This window comes from Macrotis lagotis, chromosome 3 (assembly GCF_037893015.1).
Source record: "Macrotis lagotis isolate mMagLag1 chromosome 3, bilby.v1.9.chrom.fasta, whole genome shotgun sequence".
Taxonomy (NCBI): domain Eukaryota; kingdom Metazoa; phylum Chordata; class Mammalia; order Peramelemorphia; family Peramelidae; genus Macrotis; species Macrotis lagotis.
In genome coordinates, this window is record NC_133660.1 from 258,694,935 (window position 1) to 258,712,374 (window position 17,440).

General features: G+C 39.1%; 2 protein-coding genes across 3 annotated transcripts in view; one reads left to right on the forward strand and one right to left on the reverse strand.

Annotated features, from left to right (window-relative positions):
* The window catches only part of CAT (catalase), a 28,713-nt gene extending 26,404 nt beyond the window's left edge, over positions 1 to 2,309 (forward strand). Inside the window, exons 12-13 of the mRNA XM_074230458.1 lie at positions 563 to 646; positions 1,418 to 2,309. Of these exons, the coding sequence (XP_074086559.1) occupies positions 563 to 646; positions 1,418 to 1,483 (150 nt within the window). The 3' untranslated portion in view covers positions 1,484 to 2,309. The remainder of the gene's footprint in view (positions 1 to 562; positions 647 to 1,417) is intronic.
* A 10,076-nt stretch (positions 2,310 to 12,385) lies between these two features.
* The window catches only part of ELF5 (E74 like ETS transcription factor 5), a 51,982-nt gene continuing 46,927 nt past the window's right edge, over positions 12,386 to 17,440 (reverse strand). For both annotated transcript variants that reach the window (XM_074230460.1, XM_074230459.1), the window contains 2 exons: positions 15,932 to 16,127; positions 12,386 to 15,482 (listed from right to left, as the gene is read on the reverse strand). In XM_074230460.1, coding sequence (XP_074086561.1) covers positions 15,386 to 15,482; positions 15,932 to 16,127 — 293 coding nt within the window. In that variant the 3' untranslated portion in view covers positions 12,386 to 15,385. The remainder of the gene's footprint in view (positions 15,483 to 15,931; positions 16,128 to 17,440) is intronic.

The window sequence follows — 17,440 nt, forward strand, 5'->3', positions numbered from 1 at the left end:
TTCTTCACTGCCCCAGGATAGGGAATGGTACAGACCTCGAGGCTTAATCTGAGATGTCTGTGTCTCCAGCTGACTTCTAAATTATAGGGACTGACCACAAGCAGCATAATTCCACATCATGGGGGTAAGGGACATGAAGCCCCCATGACCTGAAAAATCCACATAAAATTTTTTGACCCTCCCTTTTGTAACCGAGAAGTATGAATTTTTCTTTCTTTTTCTTTTATGGTATGTTTATATCTTACTGTAAAATTTGGAATAAGTAGTTGGTTATAGACCCTGTGCCCCCTGCTGGTTTTTGCATATGGTCTGCAGCTTCTATACAACTTCCCACAAATTCCCATTTGATTTCTTCTGCCAGTCCCTGATATATGGAAACCATAATGGGGAAGTCACGGTGTAGAAGGGATCACTCTATCTATCTGTTCCCGGCTTTGAGGAAGCGGTACCCCCTGCAGAATCCCCTTATCTATGTAATCATGATCTGGAAGCAGTCCCCTGGGCTAGGAGTTGGCTGTGGAGTGATTTGTGCAGCTTTAGATTTTTTAAAATTTGGTTCCAGGTAAAAAACTTCTTTGATGTTGACAGCGACTATGGGTCCCGGGTCCAGGCCCTCCTGGATAAATATAATGCTGAGGAAAAGAAGGTAAGCCCTGCCATTGCCTGGTGCTCAAAGGTGGACCTGTCTTGGGCTAGCTCTAACTGTGACAGCCTTGCCCTAAAGTTGAGCAGTAATTGCCACTGTTTTGCCTCATAGCAAGATAATTAAGAAGAAAAGAAAACCCACAGATTTTGTTATTCAATGAACTCTAATTCAAAGCAATTCATGAATTTAAGTTAATTTTTACCATTCCCACTCCATTTGGCTCCTCTGTGACTAGATATGCTGAAGGTATGGGTCTGCCAACTCCTGTGAAATGGATGGATGGATGGATGGACTCATGGTCAACCATTTTATCAACTTTTCTTGGGTCTGATTTTTTAATATGGTTGCACGGTCATTCAGTGTGTTGGCTTTTAGTAGTCCCTCCCTTTCATCACCAGACACTAACTGGTGTGATCCTTTAGCCCAATCACTGACTTGCCAACCCTTTACCTTGCTTGCTTAATCAGATTTCAAACAGAGGCAAAGCTGAGTTTCCATCTGTCATAGGGCCGGGCTGCATGTCATTCACCCTACCCCTCTTGGGCCTTATGCTCTTGATTTGGGATTCAGCCAGCCCTTAATGACTTATGTAACCCACTCATTTCTACAGCTGAGGAAACTGAGGCCCAGGGTGTGTTTGTCCAAAGCCATCTCCAGTCAGGGGCAGGACTTTGGAGGGGAACGTATTGTCCTAGTCTAGTAATTTCATAAGGGGGAAATATAGTTGCTGCCCTTCATGTTGCTGATCATTTGTTCATTTCTTTTAAATAGCAAGGGATTCACACTTATACCCAGTCTACACCTCACCTGTCAGCTAAGGAAAAATCGAATCTCTGATCTCATCAGGAGGCTCTCTTCTCGGCCATCGAGTGAAGCTATAAGATATTATTGCTTGTGGTCAGTTGGCACACAATACATCTATATGTTCATTGTGGCCACCTAACAAGGCCTGGTTTTGAACATAGTCACATTTTGCAACAAATAATACTTTATTGCTCATTAATACTTTGAACCCATGTTTAGCACTTGGGGAAAATAATTTTTTGTGTTTTTGTTGGAAGTGAAGATTAGTACAGTGTCTTTTGAAAATGTTTGGTATTGGGCAGCTAGGTGGCATAGTGGATAAAGCACTGGCCCTGGAGTCAGGAGTACCTGGGTTCAAATCTGATCTCAGACACTTAATAATGACCTAGCTGTGTGCCTTGGGCAAGCCACTTAACCCTGTTTGCCTTGCAAAAAAAAAAACTAAAAGGAAAAGAAAACGTTTGGTATTGACAGCTGATTTCATGTGATGTGACTGAAGGAAAGTTACTTAATGGAATTATCAATTTATTGTATAAAAATTATCTCATGAAATTGATGATCTCATCTCACCTCATTGTCTTAGATAAGAAGAAGAATCATTTTCAGGATGGATCATTTTTTAAAAAAAAATCAGTTTTCTTATAGGGAAAGCATTTTCTGGAGCCCCTGTTCAGAACATTATTCTGTCACCAATATGCATGTTTGGTTCATTGTTTCTGCTTGGAAATTGCCACCTTCCAGTTCTTTTTTTTAACCTTTGAATGATATTTGTATTAATTCAGTATTAATTTTTAAAAACAGAATGATTTGTAATCATTTGTATTTTACAGTAAAATTCATCTCCAATTAAGAAAGAAAATGCTGTTTGGTTTCTTTATTCTGGTGTGATTAAGAGAATATTAAAATTTGCTGACTAGAGTTGAGTCTTTTGTACAATTCTCTAAGCATTTATTAATTTCTTGTGTATCTTAGATGGCATGTTAGGACTGAGAACAGTCGTTCACTCCCCACCCTCAAGGACCTTACATTTTACTGAGGAGTTCTCTCCTTGGCAGATCCTGGGATCAAAGTTTTGACAAGGAACCAAGTCGAAGACTGAGGCCAGAGAGGGGAAGGGTCCTGTTCAAGGCCTCCCAGCAGTGAAGGGTGGAGCTAGGCTTTCAGTGATGGTATCTCTGTAACACTTGAATGTCTGAAGCATAAGGAGGGGTCTCCCTCCATCCTCAGACAGCCCAGGGACTCAGGTGCTGATCTTTATTATTATTATTATTATTGAGAGATGAGGAAAGTTAAGTAACTACCTTACCTGTGTCACTGCGCTAGTTGTGTCTAAATCAGGGTTTCTCTTCAGATTGTACCGACCCCAAGCCTAGCTCTAATGGCCAACCAAAACCCCCAGGTGTAGACTGGACCACTGCTGACCATAGGAGGCAAGTCCACCCACCACTGAGGGCCCCATCCTACCAGCAAGCCTGATCAAAGAGGAGTCATCCCTAGGTCAATCTTTCCATCACCTTTTGGAAGAGGTCAATCATTTCTTCTGAATTAGGATTTGGGGTTATTTTTCCTCTTCCTTTTTTAAGTCAGTACTATATTTCTTAAGTTATTTCTGCTTAGTCTACCTTAAAATAACTCTGTTCTCACCAACTTAAACCTTCCCTCTTTATTTCTCCCCCTCCCCTTTGTTCTGGAGTTTTCTTTTACTAATTGATTCCCCTTTTTCCCCCTTCCATTAATTCTTCCCTTTCCCCCCTCTCAGTTAAGTAGTTAATTTAAGACCCCCATCTCTCTGCCCCTTCAGCTTCATTAATTTTTTTTTAATTTACCATACCTTTTTCTGAAAAGGGTATCTTTACTCTTGCTTTTTTTCATGACTCTTTGTCCTTTCTAGCTATTCCTAAACTTTTAAGCTTTGATTCATGTTCTCAAAGCTTATTTATTCCTTCTTTGGTCTCCTCACATCGAACAAATACTCCTGAAGTACCAGTTTTGCATTTTCTCTGTTAAATCTCTCTAGATATCACTCCCTGCCCTTTTTTCCCATTTTGTTTCACTATTGGAAGTATCAGTTCCTAAAAAAAAGGAAATGAGGTTAGAAGTTTTGCTCCATGGAAGAAATTTCCATATATATCTCTGATCACAAAGTCCAGTTCTGTTCCTTGCCCTCCCAAGGGTCAGATATACTTACACATACATATCTACATATATAGAGATATTCTGATATAAGAAATGATGAGCAGGATACTCTCAGAAAAACCTGGAAAGATTTTCATGAGCTGATGCAGGGTGAAATGTCCTATGCACAAATTCACAGCAATATTGAAGGAAGATCAGCTGTTCTCTCAACGAGAGACCTCTGAAAGGTGATGATGAAGAATGCTGTCTATCCCCAGAGAAAGAGCTAATGATATCTGAATATGAATTGAAACATCTTTTTATTCCCCTTGAGATTAATATTTTGGGAGGAGGTCTATATTTTCTTTCACAATATGACTATTATGGAAATGTTTGGCATGACTACATTTATAACCTCTATCAAATTGCTTGCTTTGTCAATGAGTAGGGTGGAGTGGGATGGGAGGAAGCTAGAGAACTTGGAATTCAAAGTTTTAAAAGTGAATGTTGGGGAGGCTAGGTGGTGCAGTGGATAGAGCACCGGCCCTGGAGTCAGGAGTACCTGAGTTCAAATCTGGCCTCAGACACTTAATAATTACCTAGCTGTGTGGCCTTGGGCAAGCTACAACCCCATTGCCTTGCAAAAACCTTAAAAAAAAGTGAATGTGGGGGAGGGAGGCAGAAAAATGTGAAACTCAAAATCAGAAAAAATCAAATGTTGAAAACTATGTAATTGAAAAAAAATAAAATAAATTTTAAAAAGTATCATCAGCATAGAGATGGCAGTTAAGTCAGTAGGAGTTAAAAAGGTCATCAAATGACCCAGCATAGAAGAAGAGCAGTGGGCCAAGGACAGAGATCTGTGATGCACCCAAGATGAGTGAATGTGACCTAGAAGCAAAGAAGTCTGAGAAGGAAGTCAGGTAGGAGGAGAACCAGGATTAAAAACCTTGAAGAAAGAATCAAAGAGAAGATGTTTTATTTGTCATGAAATTTTCTCTCCAGAACCATGACCTTCCATCTTTCTGGATTCCAGTTGCCCTTAGAAGCTCTATCCCTCTTTTTCTGAGAGGTAGTGATCTTGAACACCAAGTCCCTGCAGATGATAGCCATTTTCATGTCCCTATCTCCCATTGCATTCTTCTTCTACCACTGCATTACTATTTTTGCTTTCTTTCCATTTCAATCCCATCCCTTTTCTTGGTGAGAGACTCTTGGAGTCATTTTTTCTTTATTCTTTTTTTTAAAATTTATTTAATACAATGGGGTTTGAGTGACTTGCTCAAGGTCACACAGTTAGGCAATCATTAAATGTCTGAGGTTGGATTTGAACTGAGGTCCTCTTGACTCCAGGCTGGTGCTCTAACCACTGTGAAACCTAGCTGCTCTCTTCTTTATTCTTTATCATTGGCTTCAATGGGGCTCATCACTCAGTCAGTCTGTCATCATCTATTTCCTCTCACTATAGACACCTCATTTAGTAATTTAGCTTCATATTCATTACTGATTGACTTGTGGTGAGGTACAGTGTTTCAAGCTGGTTGCTTTAGCGACACCTTTACAGTCACTTTCATTTTTGTTGCTTGTGTACTTTTAGAAAGAAATGTCAATGATTTTTCTGTTATTTCTATTTTTTTAACCCCATAGATATCAATGGTCCCTAAAGTTGATGTAATATATTTCATTACTTGGCTTTCTATTGACAGTTCTATTTATTTACATTTTCTGTGTTTCTGATATTTATTTGTTTTCTAACTAAATAATCTGTCAACATCTTTTCCTTTTTGGAAAAATGCTTCAAATGTGTCTTATTGAACATTCATCTTTTTTCACTGATGGTTAGGCTCTGATTTTAGGATATTTTCTCTTTTGCATTTTAGAAAATATTTTTCCATTCACCTCTGTGGTTTGTGGTTGGTGCAGAATAGTCTTGTATAATTTAAATTTTCTTTCTTTTGTTACTTGAAGGTCCTTCTGGTTGCTTGCAAAATTTGTTTGGTTGTTTCATTTTAGCAAAGATAGTTTTAAGGGATTTGTCATAGAAAATACCAACCATATCCAGAGAAGCAACTGTGGAGTTTAAATGAAGACCAAAACTTATCTTCAATTTTTCAAAGTTGTCATATGTCATTTTTTTTTCTCTAATGATTCCTTTCTTCTTTTTGGATCCGACTCTTCTCCCACAACATGCTCAATATCTATGTTTAGCATGAATGTAAAGCCTATATCAGTTTGTTTTCAGTCAGGGGCTGTGGTGGGGAAGAAAGGAGGAAGGGAAAAAAATTGTAAAACTCAAAACCTTTCCAGAAAAAGAATTGTTACAAACTACCATCGTAGGGGCCCTAGAGTCAGGAGGATCTGAGTCCAAATCCGACCTCAGACACTTAATAATTACCAGGCTGTGTGACCTTGGGCAAGTTACTTAACACCATTGCCTTGCAAAAACCTAAAAATAAAACAAAATAAAAATAAAAACTACCATTGTATATAGTTGGAAAACAAACTATTATAAAAAAAGACAAGATACTTGATTATAAAGTTTTAGTACAATGCTTAGGATTGAGATACAGATACCTCCAAGTACTTAAAAATTAAACAAATATAAAAATAAAAATAAATTTTTTTTCTTTGTTGTTGGAATTATTCAGTATAATCACTAAGTGTCTTGGAGTTCACAACATAAGAGGTGAGTTGTAGATTCTTTCAATTGATATATTGTTTTTCATATTCAGAAATTCTTGTATTATTTTTTGCATCATGGTATTCAGATTTTTAAAAATAGACCGTGTTCTTTTGGGAGGTTTATTATTTTTAAATTGTCTCTACATTTGTTTTTAAAAATAGTGTATTTGATTTCTGTAGAGATCATGTATTCTTTTAATAAGGTTTTTTGCTTTTCTTCCTCCAGATTATCTTTTGGTACATTATCTGTCTTTTGCCTTTTTTGAAGAGATATAACGCTGTAGATTTTTGTTTTTTGGTGTTTTTGTTTGCTTGTTTTTTTGGTAATTATGTCTGCTGTGCAGGCCAACATTTCTACCATTTATTTTCTTTGAACTTCTTTCAAAATTCTTATTTCTCTCTTGAACCATTTGGGCCCTTTTTACTATGATTCATGCCCTCTTAAGAGTCAGTATTGTGGGGTGGCTAGGTGGCATAGTGGATAAAGCACTGGCTCTGGAGTCAGGAGTACCTGGGTTCAAATCCAGTCTCAGACACTTAATAATTACCTAGCTGTGTGGCCTTGGGCAAGCCACTTAACCCCGTTTGCCTTGAAAAAACCTAAAAAAAAATTTAAATAGAAAATTTAAAAAAAAGAGTCAGTATTGTACAGGGGAGAGGTCAGGAACTCTGGATAGGGACACTAAGTCTGGGAAGCAGGACTGGGTCTTGAGAAAACTAGGAGCTAGGAACCCCAAGGGACACTGGACCTAGGGCACAAGCGCCTCCAGTCTGATAGTGGGGTAAAAATTGTGGTTCCCCCATCTAAGGATGGTCTGGGGAGGAGAGCAGAATTTAGGAAGCCTCAGGACCTGGGGTGTGGGGGGGTGGGAAGCAGGACCTAAGGTGGTCTGAAGACTGGGAATGTGTGGCCCAAGGGTTAATCTGGGGAGGGGGCTGTTCCAGAGGCCTGGTTGTGGCAGCTCCTGATGACCCACAGTATACTCACCATGTGGTCAGATGAAGAAGAGGAGGAGCCCAATGGTCCAAGAAGCTGGCAGAATCCTAAAAAAATGAGTTTAACAATGAACAATGGTGTTCCTTCCTTGTCTGGGGCTGATGTCAGAAAAGAAAATGTCTCCAATTCTCTTGATCTGAGGCCTTAATCATGTGAATTCCAGCAACATTGATTAAGCCATCAATAACCCACTATGAGTCAGGTAATAGCCAAAGGGATGAGGATACAAAGAAAGGTTCAAGGGGCCCTCTCTTTAAGGAGGGACCACCTAGCCCAGTGGCTAGAGTCCTGCTCCTGAAACCAGGAAGACTACTGGTTCTGAGTTCAAATGTGACCTCAGACACCTTCTGATTATGAGACTGTAGACAAGTCACTGACCCCTGTCTCAGTTCCTCATTTGTAAAATGAGCTGGAGAATGACATGGCCAAACCCTCTAGTCGTATATCAACCCCAGATGGGATCACAGAGTCTGATATAACTGAAATGTCGCAAGATCAGCCTCAGGAAGATCACATACCAAAGGACCGAGTCAAGTCAGTGCAGAGGTAGGAAGCATCTGGTACCCTGAGAAGTGTGGACCTGGCCACTGGAGTCATCAGGGTGGAACATGAAGAGAAAACCCAACCTGTAGAACAGTAAATACCTGGACTCACCAACTTAAATCTGTGCCTGCTTTCTAAGGAACTCATTCATGGCCTGTTGAATTTCTCTAAAATAGGTCTATTTAGCTTTCCTGTTTCCAAATGACATGACCTAATGCTGCATGAAAGCAGCAGAGCCTAGAGAACATAGTGCATGTGAGGAACCTGGGGTGTTGTTGGTCTCCCCAGGGTGGAGGCTCCTTATGAAATCTATTACAAAGGGGGAATGGCCCTAGCCAATCACAAAACTGGGAGAGTTCTAATCCCATTCCAAAAATGACAAACCTAAGATTAGAAGAAAACAATCCCTAACTAGTCAGGGATGACCTAGAGATCTTGACCTAATGCAACTGAGTTTGTGCAATTAGGGAACTTGAATATTATCCCACACACTCCCTATGACAATTGAGGTTCATCCACATAATGTGTTGTATGATGGAGGGGGGGTTCATATTAGGGACATGTCATAGGATGGATGGACCTCTTAGACTGTAACTGAAATTCTGAGAGCCTATGAAAATCCAGGTGGAAGGGGAAAGGGTTTCTAAAAACTATATAACAGGCGTAATTGTACCACCTTGTGCCCCACACTAGGGAAGGGCACCCAAGTCTTGCAAGATCCGTGAATTAAGTGTTCAATTCTTCTCTCAAAAAAAAAGTCAATATTGTCCTCTGTCTCATCACCTATTGACTCAATTTCCTTTGTCTTGCAATATTTAGCAACATTTGCAATTATTTGGTGATCATACTGTCTTTTGTTTTAATATCTTTCCTAATGATTTTTTTCTGCTTGAACTCTAGGTTCTTAAGAGAATTTTCCTTCTTCTAAGATCTTTGGTAGTTTTAGTTTTAGTCTTTAGTCCTTAATGTCCATTTTCTGACTCCTTCCCCTTGATGGCAATCCCCAGGGACTGAACCTCAAAGTTGCCTCACCTGCTTTTAGTGAATTTTTTAAACAACCTGGATGCCACTTTCTTTTGCCCTAGTTCATTCTGTTCTCTAGTTCTCTGACTGAATGCTGTTTTCCTATACCTCCCCTTCTTCAGGTGGTTGGACTGAATTGACATCTACAGCTTCTTGTCATAAAATGGTGGGATGAGGGCAAGGGGCTGGGATTCAGATAGAAACTTTAGTAGCAACAAAGAAATTGCTGAGTAGATCCCAGAACATAAACCTCTCAAATTGGGTTGGGTTTGGTACCCCAAATTTAGTTTAGTGCCCAAATATTACTTTGTAGTCTCATTGGGTCCCAAGTCAAGATATTTTAGTCCAAGTGGGGATTCTTGATACATATATGGCTCCTAAGAAGTCATTTCTTTTGAGCCTTTTGAGCAATGACTTGATCTCTTTTTTTTAAGGTTTTTGCAAGGCAAATGGGGTTTAAGTGGCTTGCCCAAGGCCACATAGCTAGGTAATTATTAAGTGTCTGAGACCAGATTTGAACTCAGGTACTCCTGACTCCAGGGCCAGTGCTCTATACACTCCACCACCTAGCCTCTGCAACAATGAATTGGTCTCAAAATTGGTAGTCATATGCTAAGGCTATGATATCCAGTCCCTTTGATAGTTTTACCAAATACCAGCATATTCCTGGTCTGTCTTTCATCCACTGTAACAAAACTACTGCAGAACATAATGCCCCAGGGACGGAATGATTCAGGATCTCATAGTTGGAGGGGACCTCAAAGGTACATCTGCTACACGAACAGGACTCCCCTCTCACACATCCATGGTTGTTTTACCTGCATTGAGGACAGTTAGTGAAACATATTGGAAGACTTTATTCACATACAATATCTTTCATTGTAATCTGCTTTAGCATGTGTTTTTGATTACCATACATATTACTCCACTCACTTGCACTGATTTAGAATTTATTAAGATTCTCAAATCCTTTTGTTTTCTAACTATACCTTGCCCATCTTGTACTTGGGATATAGAGCTACTGTTGTCTTTACATTCAGTTTTATTTATTTAAAGCTATGTTTAACATTTTTAGCAATGGCTTAGTTAAAGGTGTGAATGGCATACTTATCAAATTTACACATATCAAAGCTAGGAAGAATGGCGGACACAATTGATGATGGTTGGATCCTAAGAGATCTTGAAAGGCTTATAGGTTGTGCCATTTTGAATGTGATGAAATGGCATATAAATGTAGCTACATATTCAGATTTGAAAATTAATTTCACAAATACATAAGAGGGGATTTAGTGGACTATATCAATATTAGTCAACATTGTGATTTGGTAGTTGAGAAAGGAGGTGAAACTTAGGCTGTGATTTCGAAAGGCAGCATTAAGTAACATCCAGGATCAGGGACTTGGCCCTTGACAGACTATAGAAGTACTTTATTCATTTTTGGCACCACCATTTGGAAGGCCATTAGTGAATTGGAGAGCATACAGATGACAGCAACTGGGATTGAAATGAGTCTTAGGGTCATGCTAAGAAAACTGGTTGGAGGAACTAGCATTTAGCCTGAAGAAATTTCAAAGGGAGGAGGAAGGAAGGGAGGAAACAAGTCTATTTGCCCAGGGAAAATAGTATTTCATTTTAGGTTCTATTATGATTCTCATTTTATAGAAAAGAAACTGAGGCAAAAAAGGTTAAGTGAGTTGCCCAGGGTCACACAGCTAGGAAATGTCTGAGTCCAAATTTGAACTTAAGTCTTCCTGACTCTAAGCTTAGCACTCTTATCTACTGTACCACCTAGGGCCTAGATAGTGAGTTCCCTGTCAATGGTAGCAGGCAAAGATTACTTGGGTATTAATACTGTGGGGGGAGGGGTGTTTAGAATTTTTGAACAAAGCTATTAGGGTACATTTTAAAAATATTTTGATAACTATATTTCAATATAATTGGTTTACCTTATAATCTTATATTTTTATCTGAGAAGGGATGGTTAGGCTTCTATAGACTGCTGAAGGAGTCCAAGACACAGTGAAGGTTAAGAACCAATGGACTAGATGACTATTGAAGCCCATCCCCCTCTCAGATGTTGTAACATTCCTTAATGTTCCTTCCTTCCTTCCTTCTTTCCTTCCTTCCTTCCTTCCTTCCTTCCCTCCCTCCTTCCCTCCTTCCTTCCCTCCCTCCTTTCCTCCTTCCTTCCTTCCTCCCTTCTTTCCTTCCTTCCTTCCTTCCTTCCTTCCTTCCTTCCTTCCTTCCTTCCTTCCTTCCTTCCTTCCTTCCCGTATATATCTTTCTTTCCTCTTTAAGGGCAGAGGAAAATTGCAAGAGGATGCCCACAATATTGCAGTAGACCTGTATGGTTGGTACCTTCAGCAGAAAATCTTACTCTTCAAAATTGATGGCAGATAACATCAAGCAAGGAGGAAGAAGTGTGGGGAGACTGTAGTAGGTCTCGAGGTCACGGTGCCAAGATAGGCAGCTTCAGTAGGAAGGGAAGAGCTGAATCAAAAGACAGTGACTGCTGGGTCATGGAAGGGGTGATACTGTAGGCAAGGGGCCAATACCTAGGAGGGATTCAGGGGGCTGGCTTGGGGTAGCATACATTTTTAGGGAACTGAGTTCCTAGTTTGATTCCTAAAAGACCAAACCTTTCTGGGGGAAAAGAAGAAGAAATGTACAAATCACTTCAAGGAGAGAGGAACAAGCATTTATTAAGTGCCTACTGTTTACCAGTTAATGTCCTAGTTGGAGCTTTATGAATATCTTACAGCTCGTGTCTCTCATCCCCAAAGCAAAGCAGTTAGAGTAGTTATTTATTTTCTAAGTTCCTTCTTCAGAGTCTGTGATATTTTCTATTTAAACTCCTTTCTCTAAAATGATCCAACAGTTTTGTCTTTCAATTAATGTCTGTTTTTCTGGGAAATCCTTTCTCCAATCTTTCCCTGCTCCCCTCAACTCATAATCTGCACCAGAAATAAGGGGAGGGGGTGATACCATAGCAGATAGAGTTCTGGACTTGGAGTCACAAGAAATGGATTCAAACCCTGCCTCAGACAATAACTATGGAACCCTGTACAAGTTATTCCACCTCTCTACCCTCCCATCTATAAAATGGGTATAACAATACCACCTATTTCCTGGGGTTATTGTGATCATCAAAGGGAACATAATTTGTATAAAGTACAATGTAAACTTTAAAATGGGAGGAAGTTATGATTCACTGGGTCATAACAGGAGACCTCTATTCCAGAGATTTTTAACCTAGAGTCCATGAATCAAAAAAAATATATATATAATATGTATTATATAATTATGTGCAAAATATTTAATGATATATCATTAATATATCTATTGACAATAATATAATATATAACAAATATAATTAAGTATAAGCATTTTAATATTATATATGATAGAATTTAATATATAAAACATGGATTAGATATTCTCTTATTGCATATTACAAATAATATTACAATGTAACATGTTATACAATACTACTATACAATATATGATATATACCATAAGGCATAGTTTATATATATGCAGACATATATATATATATATATATATATACATATATATGTATATATATAAAACTACTATAACATGATTGGTTTCTTTTGTACTCCTATGTATTCTAATTGATCCATCTAAAACCATTGCTCTGAGAAGGGCTCTGTAGTCTTCCCCAGACTGCCAAAGTTGAGGAGGCGAAGAGGGGGGTCTATGACACCAAAAAGGTTAAGGATCCCTGAACTCATCCCTTTGTTTTTCAGATGAGGTCACTGAGTCTGGAGAGATAATAGGATCATAGACCTAGAGTTGGGACCTCAGAGATTATCTAGATCATTTTACATTTGAGGAAACTGAGGCAGGTCTAGGAAGGGTAATATTCCCCAAGTATCTCCAACCCTTCCTAACAATCAGAACTGTCCCTAGGTGGAACAGCTTGCCTCAGGAGTTGGTGAGTCTTCAAGCAAAGACCCAAGGGTCATTTGAAGAGTCCACTGTAGTCATTTAACTAGTTTTTATTAAACAGTAACTGGGTACTGGTTTCCTGCGATAAGGGTTGTAGAGGGGATTATTATTTAAGCTGTATTAAATAGATCCGAGCCTCCGGAGTCCTTCCCAAACTTAACATACATATTGTGTGATTCAATAACTGTGGCCTAACCCATTCATTCCATAAGACTGAGCTTTGCCTTTTTCCTCAATTTGAAAAACAAAAATGCAAGAGTGACTAGAACAAATCATTCTGATGCCATTTCCCTCTCATTTCATGTTCCTTATGAACTCTTGATTCTCTAGGTGAATTCGAAAACAGATTGATGGAGATCTGAATTGATGAAAGAAGAAAAAGAAGAAAAAACCCTAACCAAAACAGCAATATTAAACTATGACTCTTGAAATGTTTTCATAATCCATCATTTTGGTGTTTTGCTTTTGAGAGTAACTCACAGAACCATTTTACACATTAAATATTTTATTCACATTGTTTACAAACTGTATCACCTGGAAAAAACATGAATCCAAAAATAGAATATTTTACAGTTATTCACATTTTTCTTTTAAACATATTAGTTTTTGAGGTTAATCTTTTGACCACTGTGGTTTTCAACATATATGGCAGCTCTGAAATGCCTCCCTCCTTCAGCTTGGTAACTAGAAGATGTAGTACAAACCACTGAGTTGCGGATCCCTAATGACCAGTCAAGAAACTGTCAGTGCCAACTTGACCTCACTGAAGTTTGTTGAGACAGAATTCCTTCACTTTCACTATTTTTGAGATTGGGAAGAGTGGGGGGAGAGAGATGAATCAGGCAGTTCAACAGAATAAAACTGATTCACTCTTTGATTGTCTTAAATGATAGAACTTTTCCAGTTATGTAAAGGTTTGATGTTTTGCCACAAAAACATCCCAGAGAGAGAATTTTCCCTTTCAGCACTTTTGAGATCTCCCAGTTTGAACTGTGTCTCCTGTTGCTTGTCTAGGAAAAGCAGTGATATTTGGTAGGGGAGAGGAAGGGGAAAAAAGTATTTTTCCGTTCATTAATTCCTTGCATCCATTAGTTCCATTCCTAGTTCAAATTGGGGAGAAGGGGAAATCTCAGCAACAAATCTTAGTAAAGCAAATTATAAGTCTAATATGTTTAGAAAGATGCTTAAAAGTTTACTCAATGATGGGAAAGATGACTGAGAACCCTACTGACCATCTATGCTAAATTTAGTTTGTGTCCTGGATTCATGGCTAAACTTGAATCTTTATAAAATTTGTTTTTCAAAGACGAAAATTATCTGACATAAAAACATGTTCACATGATGTTCACATGGTACTTTGAAGTGATAAAAGTACTTTATCTGTACAAACCAATGGATCCTCCCAACCCTGTGAGGCTGGCAGGCAATGTCTGATAATCCACATTTTACAGATGAGAAAACTGAGGCTCAGCAGGCCAATGTCTTACAGTTAATAAGTGATCAGGTCTTCTAACATGAGTCTTTCCATTCGGTTAGGCTGCCTTAGCACAACACTGCCCAACTGACTTCAATCACTGAAAATCTAAATTTAAATTGTTCTCACCAGGCAGTTAAACAGTATAAAACGGGTTCACTCTTTGATTGCCTGTTCAATGAGAGAACTTTTCTAATTGTGGAGAAGCTTTTGCCACAAAAATATCCAAAAAGAGAGAATTTTCCCTTTCAGCACTTTGGAGATCTCCCAGTTTGAATGTCTCCTGTTCCTAGTCTTGGAACAGCAGTGATATTTGGTAGAGGAGAAGGGAAAGAAGTATTAAATTAAATTTAATTAAATTTAAATTGCTCTCACCTGTTGTTCATTGAATTAGACTTATAGACACTTAGTTCCATCTGCCAGGGAGCTCATAGCCTCCAGAAGAACAGTGAGTGACTAGGGGCTAAATCTAGCTAGAAATTTTTATAATGGGGTGGGGGCAAAGGAAAGCACTCCTTTGGTGGTACAGCTGCCAGGAGAGAGGGAGTATGCATTACTGAAAGACTGGCCATTATTTAGGAGCTGGGGGGGGGGGAGGCAGAAAAATGAGATGTGGATGCCCAAGGAGTAAACATTTCAAGATGAGGCCACTACTGAAGCTTGGGTGGGGAGGAGCCCGCCTGGGGTATGGCCAACTCATGAGGATGGTGGGGTTAGCTCTTGAAGCCCCCTTGAAATTTCAGCCTCCTGGGTAAAAACCCTGGCTCTTCCCACTCTAAGAAGTCCTTTTGAGCCAACGATTCCAGTTGACTTTATTTCTCTCAAGAGTCTCGATGAGTTTAAAAAGGTTCTTGATTGTGCCATAGTAGTCAACTCTTGCAGAGTAGATTATACACCCCAAATGATCCCTCCCCCTCAAATTAGATTTCAAATAGCCTTTTGGCTACCACTCAATACAGTCAGCAACTGGTCAATCCAGATGGAAACTGTGATAAGGAGAAATTTCACCAGAATGTATTCAGGTTAAAAAAAAAAAAAGAAAGAAAAAAGAGACTTTCAGTTGTCTGGCAAAAGATGATTTTTTTAAAGGAATAAAAATCCATGAAGTAAAACAGATGAGTGAAGACTGTCATAGCTTGTCTTCCTGCCAACCGTGTGCATTTTTCCCAAATTTGTATACTAATCTTCTGTCTACCCGTTCCAAAATTCCTGTTTTGTAGTAATATCTGGAAAAAACAAAACAAAACAAAAAACCAATAGGGTAATTGGAGGAAAAACCAGCCAACTACCAGTCGGTCAACATTCCCAACATCAGGGCCTCTCTGATGGGGAACTTGATTTAGATTTCATTGTTGTTTTCTTAGCCTGTACTCAGCTTACACAGAAAACTTACCCAGATCCCTAGGTCTGGCAACTGCCTTCTCCTTCCTCAACCAATGTGTTTGTGTTTTTATTTGTATGTTTACGAGATGGTGTCCATTCAAAGAGATCCCTTCCCTAAAGGCTGCCAAGAATTTGAAGCAAGGAGTGTCTTTTTACAATCCCCTAATCTGCCTGCCACCAAAACAGTCAGATGACCTTTCCATTCCTAAGTGAAAATGCCAGGAAAACAAAGTTATTCCTGCCTTATGTAACTGGGCCCAGAGGCGAGTGATGGGGCAGGATATTAACTTACCTTAGAGCTCTGCTCAGCTTTTCATAGGTCATCCTATCATTTTTCTTCCTTTGTCCCCACATCTTGGCTAGGGCTTCTGATTTCACCACCCGAAAAATACCCTGTTCCCGATCTTCCCATTCCAAAATGCCACAATTCTCTTCAGGAGACAGGAGGAGGTCTCTCACAAATTCCCACAGGTGAGAACTCTGGAGACCTTTAGGATAGTGGAAAGGCAAAAAAATTAGAGCCTCAATACTCCAGTGGATATTGGGAGTTCCTTCCCCGGAACCCATCCAAAGTCTATCCCTCCCTTCCTATCCTGTGCCATACTTGTCCATGGCTTCTCATAAGTCTGACACCACAGGGGCTATCCAAGGTTAGAGTCCTTCCTTGATATCTCAAGTCATTGCCTCTAATCTCTCTCTCTCTCTCTCTCTCTCTCTCTCTCTCTCTCTCTCTCTCTCTCTCTCTCTCTCTCTCTCTCCAAATTAACCTCTAATCAACTGCCAAAGTGATTTTTCCAAAACCCAGATCTGACCATGTCACTCCTTACTCAAACTCCAGTGGTTCCTCTTCTCCTTTTCTAAAATCCTTTAGAACCTGGATTCTCATTACCTTCTTAATCTTACTGCCCCTAAATATTCTGATACAGAAATGATGACCTTTCTGCTGTTCCTCAAGCCCAATGTTCCCCCAAACCCTACCCTACTATGAGGCTTCCATGGACAGTGACTCTAGTCTGGAATGCTTTCCCTCCATTGCATCAGCCTCTGGGCTTTCCTGACTCCCTTCAAGGTTCAACTCTAAGCCTACTCATTCTGGTCTTTTCCACAATTAGCTTCCTTCTGAGATGACTTTCCATTTATACATGATGTAGTTTGTAGCTACATTCAGAATGTGAGCTCCTTGAAAGTAGGAGTTGTCTTTGCCTTTCTTTATATCTTAGGTTCTCATCATAGCACCTAATAAATGTTTGTTGAGTGGCTGATAGTGGTGCACTGTCTACTTTTCACCGCTCAACATACTATCTTTTTATTATTATAATTATTTTAAAATTATTATGATTATTTTATTATTATAATACATAATATTATATAATATAATATTATATATTATTATAATTATCTTATTCCTGAATGACATTTATGTGCCAAAGACATGTGTAGTCATATAGAGAAAGGAGAGAAGTATACTTTTTAATTTGATTGGGGAACTCCCCAGAGGAATTCCCTTTACAAAGAGCTGACCTTTTGAATTCTCTGTAATCAGCACAACCTTAGGAATCTAGTACCTTTGCCCCTAAAGAACACAACCTAGATTTGAAGAAAGAAGACTTGGATTTGCATGCTGACTTTGGTGCTTCTGAATTGTGTGACTGTGAATAAGTCATTCATCTCGGGATCATGGATTTCCATCTGGAAGGGACTTAACAGCCACGTAGTCCAACCTATTTTTTCAAATGAAGAAACTGAAGACAAAGATGTGAAGTGACTTCTGGTCATCTCCACTCTCTGTTGGCCAACTACC